We start from the raw sequence: 7403 nt of genomic DNA on the forward strand, positions 1-7403 counted from the left end.
ACATTTATGTTTGAATAAGCTTTAATTACCTCAATGTGTCATCATGAATAACAGGATTAGCGTCATTATGTATATGACTAAATAGCCTACAAGTACACTCTGTTCAGCTATGAAAAGGCTACGACAGGCTTCATCAGTTTTATGGCTAATCGAAATCCAGTGTTATTGGTCATTGTTAGTGTAAGCTTTAAATAGCATGATATAATTCATTGCACATTAACTCCTAAATTACTATCCGCTAGGGATAATTTATCTGAGGTTAAAATGATTAACGACTTTTGGGAAATAAGCACAGAATTTTATCACAAGCTCACAGAGAAGTGCGTGGCGTTTGGCGCCATCTTCTGGTTAGGTCAGTACACTGCAGTCATATTTCTGACTACAAGCTCTTTAACTCCACGTCCCAGCAAGCATTTCTCTTCACCCAAAGACAACAAACCGTCGGGTTCTGGGTACAAGGACGTTTAGATTGAGCGCCATTGGAAATGGGATGATTTTTAGAATAAACTGAGGTATGGCATATCATCTCTTTTCTGTTTTAATGCACCAAACATACAACGGGCTTAGCGTTTAGTAAGTTCTCTAATTAAGGGCCAGTTGCACCAGCTGAAGTAAATCATATCCATCAGGCTGTAATGGCGCTCCTTAACCATCTGCTGAGAGCAGTTTAAAACGAGCGTGGTGTAAAATGTCGCTTGCACCATGGGTAATAAAGGTACGTCGTAATTAGTAATGTGTAAGGTGACCTTGGATTTAAAAAAAAAACAAAAAACTCCTGTGTCGTACAGAATGACGTTTTCACGGTCACCAGTCATTCAGGAACGTAAACAAGCATAAATGGAAGATTCTTCATGATTGTGACGCAGCGAAGAGGTTCCTGTCTCATGAAGACATTTTGCTCTGCTTGAAAAAGCTCCATATATTGGCTGATATATATACAGTGCTGAGCGTAAATGAGTACAGTGTTGTTTGACAATCAGGGTACGCAAGCTAAAAATCACATTTAACACTTATTATCTTCAATATCAAAAGGCTTGACTAAATAAACTTGGTTGTTTTATTGTAGCCCTGTGATAGCTCTATTTACCATGCAAAAAAAATTTGGTGATAACGTTATTTTTGGTGAATGTATGGCAATATATGTCATATTTAGCAAAATTACTCATGTCATTTAGAAAAAGTGCTTTTTTGACCACAGGTAGCTCCAAAAGGGATGCACTTAAATCATTTTTTATACCATAAAACAAATATTTGGTTCCATATCATTGGAAACAAAGTTAAGTTTTAATGTTGAATGCCAGTAAGTTTTCAGACTATTTTGATCAAATTAGTATGTAATTGTGTCAAAAAAAATGTCCTCTCCGAGACAGCTAATTTTTCAATATAAAATAACATATCTAAAATGATTATTTTCATGCTAAAATGTGGTCAAGATATTGGGACATAAATATTAGAGACAACTAACACAAAGCTTACAGCCTTATATTTAAAAGCACTGTGGAAGTAGTGGATTCTGAATTGTCAAAAAAAAAAAGTCCTCTCTGAGAATCACTTCATTTGTTTCTCCCAGCCCTGCTTAAAGCTACACTTATTATACAAACTATTACACATGCCTATCTGTTCTTTAACTTGTCCTTCACTTAAAAACTGGTACAAGAACCAGTTTGAATCAATTTGAATTTTGGACCCTTGTGACACAAACTTTGTACCCTGATTGTAAAACAACCCTACACCCCCTTTGAAAAGGAACATTTTAAACAATATCTCAGTGAACACAAACAATTTCCAAAATGTTGACAAGACAAAGTTTAATATAACATCTGTTTAAATTATAACGTGAAAGTAAGGTTAATAATATAACTTAGATTACACATTTTTCAGTTTTACTCAAATTAGGGTTGTGCAAAAATGAGTACACCCCCCAACAAAAACTACTACATCTAGTACTTTGTATGGCCTCCATGATTTTTAATGACAGCACCAAGTCTTCTAGGCATGGAATGAACAAGTTGGCGACATTTTGCAACATCAATCTTTTTCCATTCTTCAACAATGACCTCTTTTAGTGACTGGATGCTGGATGGAGAGTGATGCTCAACTTGTCTCTTCAGAATTCCCCATAGGTGTTCGATTGGGTTCAGATCAGGAGACATACTGTACTTGGCCACTGAATCACTTTCACCCTGTTCTTCTTCAGAAATCCAACAGTGGCCTTAGATGTGTGTTTAGTCATGTTGGAAAAGTGCACAACGACCAAGGGCACAGAGTGATGGTAGCATCTTCTCTTTCAGTATAGAGCAATACATCTGTGAATTCATGATGCCATTAATGAAATTCAACTCCCCGACACCAGCAGCACTCATACAGCCCCACATAAGGACACTGCCACCACCATGTTTCACTGTAGGCACCATGCATTTTTCTTTGTATTCCTCACCTTTGTGACGTCATACAGTTTTGAAGCCATCAGTTCCAAAAACATTTATCTTGGTCTCATCACTCCAGAGTATAGAGTCCCAGTAGTCTTCATCTTTGTCAGCATGGGCCCTGGCAAACCCTAGGCGGGCTTTTTTGTGCCTGGGCTTTAGGAGAGGCTTCTTTTGTGGACAGTATCCATGCATGCCATTTCTCTGCAGTGTACGCCGTATTGTGTCATGGGAAATAGTCACCCCAGTTTGGCTTTCTACTTCTTTAGATAACTGCAGTGAACTTGCATGCCGATTTTCTTCAACCCTTCTCATCAGAAGATGCTCCTGTCGAGGTGTTAACTTCCGTGGATGGCCTGGATATGTCTGTGAGATGATTGCAATTCCATCTTTCTTAAATTTTTGTACCACTTTTGCGACAGTATTCTGACTGATAAGTAAAGCTTTGCTGATCTTCTTGTAGCCTTCACCTTTGTGGTGTAAAGAAATTATTTTCTTTGGGAAATTCTGAAGAGACAAGTTGAGCATCACTCTCCATCCAGCATCCAGTCACTGAAAGAGGTCGTTGTTGAAGAATGGAAAAAGATTGATGTTGCAAAATGTCGCCAACTTGTTCATTCCATGCCTAGAAGACTTGGTGCTGTCATTAAAAATCATGGAGGCCATACAAAGTACTAGATGTACTAGTTTTTGTTGTGGGATGTACTCATTTTTGCACAACCCTAATTTGAGTAAAACTGAAAAATTGTGTAATCTAAGTTATATTATGAACCTTATTTTCATGTTATAAGTTAAACAGGTGTTATATTAAACTTTGTCTTGTCAACATTTTGGAAATTGTTTGTGTTCATTGAGATATTGTTTAAAATGTTACTTTTCAAAGGGGGTGTACTCATTTACGCTGAGCACTGTATATTAGTGTGTGTATAAATATAATGTGTGTGTGTGTGTGTGTGTGTGTGTGTAGTGGTCAGCACTGTCCCCTCACAGCAAGAAGGTCCGGGTTCGAGCCCAGCAGCTGGCGAGGGCCTTTCTGTGTGGAGTTTGCATGTTTTCCCAGTGTCCGCGTGGGTTTCCTCCGGGTGCTCCGGTTTCCCCCACAGTCCAAAGACATGCAGGTTAGGGTAATTGGTGGCTCTAAATTGACCGTAGGTGTGAATGTGAGTGTGAAATGGTTGTTTGTCTCTGTGTCAGCCCTGCGATGACCTGGCGACTTGTCCAGGGTGTACCCCGCCTCTCACCCATAGGCCAAGTTTACATTAGACCGTATCCGTCTCGTTTTCTTCGCGGATGCACTGTCCGTTTACATTAAAACGCCTGGAAACGCCGGGAAACGGGAATCCGCCAGGGTCCACGTATTCAATTCAGATCGTGTCTGGTCCGGTGCTGTGTAAACATTGAGAATACGCGGATACGCTGTGCTGAGCTCTAGCTGGCTTTGTCATTGGACAACGTCACTGTGACATCCACCTTCCTGATTCGCTGGCGTTGGTCATGTGACGCGACTGCTGAAAAACGGCGCGGACTTCCACCTTGTATCACCTTTCATTAAAGAGTATAAAAGTATGAAAATGCTGCAAATACTGATGCAAATACTGCCCATTGTGTAGTTATGATTGTCTTTAGGCTTGCCATCCTTCCACTTGCAAGTGGTAAGTGATATGCGCTGGGATCACACACACAGCGGCTCAGTCCCGAATCACTGCTTGTGCGCTCTGTGAGCTGCGCAGGGCCGGAGTGCGCACCCTCCAGAGGGCACTCGCTGTTCAGGGCGGAGTGATTTGGAGCGCAGGATGCCTGCGGAGCCGAGCGTATCCGTGTATTGGTGTTGCTGTGTGCACGCAAATCGTGTATTGGTGTTGCTGTGTGCACACTAATCGTTTTAAAAACGTTAATCTGATGATCCGCTGATACGGTCTAATGTAAACCCCACCATAGTCAGCTGGGATAGGCTCCAGCTTGCCTGCGACCCTGTAGAACAGGATAAGCGGCTACAAATAATGGATGTGTGTATGTGTCTGTAGTTTTACAATCCCTTCCTTTCATGTGTTCCCTTCCAGAAACTGTGTGTCTGCGAGGTCTCCATTTGCAGTGTTCATAATCCACATGAAGAAATCCTCCTAACAAAGTGATTAGGGGGCCAGGTGCTTTTGGACAAACTCCTTAGTGATGTAGGAAGACCAGAAGCCCTTGGGACCATCAGCACTTGTTCCCAAGGACATATTAAATTTAAAGGTAAAATATACAGCTGTTTGTGAAAGATTCCTGCACTTCATCTTTTCAATAGCTCTACCGATTTGCAAATGAAGTCGAGGATTGTCTCTTGACATCAAGTCATGTCACTTAATATATGTATGTAGCAAGTTTTGTGTCAGTATCTGTATGGCTCCAGTAGACTCCCATATCAAAGTTGTTCATAATAATAATAAAGAAGAAGAAAATATGCAATTCCAGTAGGGTGCCTTAGCACTTTCAATGCTTGGCCCCCAAATATAATACATGGCAGCATTGTTTAAAGTATACAGACTCTCAGAGTAGTTGCACCAACGAGGTTTAGGTGTACTATGTCGATTGGTCCAACCATCAGTCATTTAGTGGTTTGTAAACTCAAATGTAATGGTCTCGATTACAATTCAGACTCGCTTACAATTGAACTTACTTTCAGCTGGTGCAACTAGTGCACTGTACTGACTATAAAATTATCTACACAAGATCTGGATGATAAATAAAAAATGAAATAAATGAAAAAAATAAATGGTTCTTCAGATAGTTATTGGGGTTTTGGTTTGCTTCCTAAATTGATTAGAACCCTGTGTACAGGTTCTCCCTGTCTGATAGGGAAACATTTGTAGAGTTGTAGAATGCTTATGGGTTTCCCAGGAGGAAGAAACAAAACGCCCAACTCATTAGAGACTTTGCCTTCTTCTTCCGAAGGGTACAATCTTTTGCACTCAATAGTATACTGCAAATGTTGAATTACATACTTGGAGATTGCAGTATGCATTTAATATGTCTATTCTGACCATTTTAATGTCTGTATCTTCTCTTGATGTTTGAATGTGTTCTTTTCAGCACAATGAGCTGCTCTGCATTGCTGCGACTGTACCCTGGAGACCATCACAGACTCCTGATTGTCTACAGTGCCATCACTCTTCGCCTGCTCAGTTCCAGGCCTCAACCTGGGCGTGGCTTAAGAGAAAGTCTGCACTTGCTGCAGCTGCCTGAGGACAGAGTCAGCAGCCATGCCACAGTCAAAGAAGCCTACTTGCGCATGGCCAAACTGTACCACCCTGACTCTGGAGCCCCCACTGCTGATGCTGCTTTATTCTCCCACATAGAGGAGGCTTACAGAGTTGTACTAGCCCACCTGGCATGGCAAAGGTCTAGATCTCAGAATACTGAGGAAGAGGAGGAAAAGACTCAAAGTCATGCACCACAGCACAGACACTACCTCAGCTATGAAGGTGTGGGCTCTGGAACACCCAGCCAGCGTGAACGACAGTATCGGCAGTTCCAGATGGACAGAGCTACAGATCAGGTGTTGGAGTATCGCTACAAAATCATGGAGAAAGCAGCAGCAGAAGAGGGAGCCATGGTTTTGAGGGATACACGCCTACGAAGCCGGAAGACCCAGATAACACAGACTGTGGAGAGACTGGTTGAGGATCTCATCCAGGAGTCGATGGCGCGTGGTGACTTCCACAACCTAAGTGGCGCCGGTAAACCACTCAGCAAATTTGAACACAACCCCTATGCTGACCCCATGACCCACAACCTCAACCGCATTCTCATTGATAACGGCTACCAACCTGAGTGGATAGTGGCCCAGAAAGAGATTAGAGAGACAATTGAGAAGATGCGCAAGAGACTTCAGGAAGTTCGGGGTAGACTAGGAAACCCAATGAAACACTCGGAGCAGATGCAGTGGAAAGAACACTGTGCCATTTTCTCCGAAGAACTGACCAAGCTCAACAAGAAAGTGGACGATTTCAACTTGATTGTGCCGCTGATGAGTTGGCAGATGGTTCATTTTAATATGAACAGAGAGATGGAGAAAGTACTGAAAGCTGATCAACAAGATAGAAAGGAGAAGGAGCTGGAGAAAGAGAGGAAGCTCACGGAGGAGAGAGAGAATGCAGCCACCTCTCAGCAGAACTCAAGGCAAGGACTTATGATGTGGATGCAGAGTCTGCTCAGATGAAATTATGTCTGAAAAATGCTGTATTTCAAAAGGATACACAAGTCTTTTTACAATGGTTTGCCATTTATTATTATCTGCTTATAGAGAAATTTGAGGAACTATTTTAAAAGAGAAAATGCATTAAACATGGCTCAGTTCTCATGCATGACTGACAAATCACCATCGTGTAAATAAAATCATATTTAAACTAATACATCATGTTATGTCCTTTTTAAGTAAGCATTCTGTGTCAGATAGAAAGGGTTATATCGTAGAATATTGTGATTTTTGAGAAATGTACAATTTAATCGTTTGACTAACTTGACTTTGCAATCAAGCTAAATGTTTGTACCTAGCAATCATCATCACTTATCCACGCTCACTCGCTGCTCCAGTTTCTTGCCTCTTCATCCCGGCAGGTGCTCCAGGGCTGCAGGGTTTCCAATAACCACAGACTCCTTTTTGAGAGCCTGAGCTATGGCTATAGACGGAGCCAGCACGCTCACCCAGTCTCTAGCTATATACTGGTGGTATGGATCCTGAGAGTTCTCCAGCTTTTTAGAGCGCATGTAACTGAACATGATGCCAAAGGTGAAAAAGCTGAAGAGCCCAACCATCAGTAAAATGTAGATGAACCCGTGACTCTGCGCTTTAACTGCCACTGCACTGAAAGGCTCAGCTGGCTGGTGAGCAGCAGGAAGGAGAGATGGTGCTGGAAGGTTCCAGGTTTCATTAAGATAGTGCTGAAGCAAGGAGAGCAGGAGAGATTGAACATCTGAATGATTTTGTGCTAGCAT

General features: G+C 41.8%; 2 protein-coding genes across 5 annotated transcripts; one reads left to right on the top strand and one right to left on the bottom strand.

The window, feature by feature from the left end:
- Positions 1-421: 421 nt before the first annotated feature.
- On the top strand, positions 422-6818 carry dnajc28 (DnaJ (Hsp40) homolog, subfamily C, member 28). 4 transcript variants are annotated; one of them, XM_060928749.1, is made up of 4 exons: positions 422-512; positions 2696-2794; positions 4487-4661; positions 5499-6818. In XM_060928749.1, exon 4 carries the CDS (start codon positions 5503-5505, stop codon positions 6625-6627), a length of 1125 nt encoding a protein of 374 aa, XP_060784732.1. In that variant the 5' UTR covers positions 422-512; positions 2696-2794; positions 4487-4661; positions 5499-5502; the 3' UTR covers positions 6628-6818. The 4 variants fall into 4 exon arrangements, with proteins under 4 accessions (XP_060784732.1, XP_060784731.1, XP_060784730.1 ...); XM_060928748.1 differs by lacking the exon at positions 2696-2794 and adding an exon at positions 3394-3544; XM_060928747.1 differs by lacking the exon at positions 2696-2794.
- Positions 6819-7013: 195 nt separating this feature from the next.
- Positions 7014-7403, bottom strand: LOC132891263 (potassium voltage-gated channel subfamily E member 1). The gene has a single exon (XM_060928751.1). The coding sequence runs from the start codon at positions 7401-7403 to the stop codon at positions 7014-7016; it is 390 nt and encodes a 129-aa protein (XP_060784734.1).

This window comes from Neoarius graeffei, chromosome 9 (assembly GCF_027579695.1).
Source record: "Neoarius graeffei isolate fNeoGra1 chromosome 9, fNeoGra1.pri, whole genome shotgun sequence".
Taxonomy (NCBI): Eukaryota; Metazoa; Chordata; class Actinopteri; order Siluriformes; family Ariidae; genus Neoarius; species Neoarius graeffei.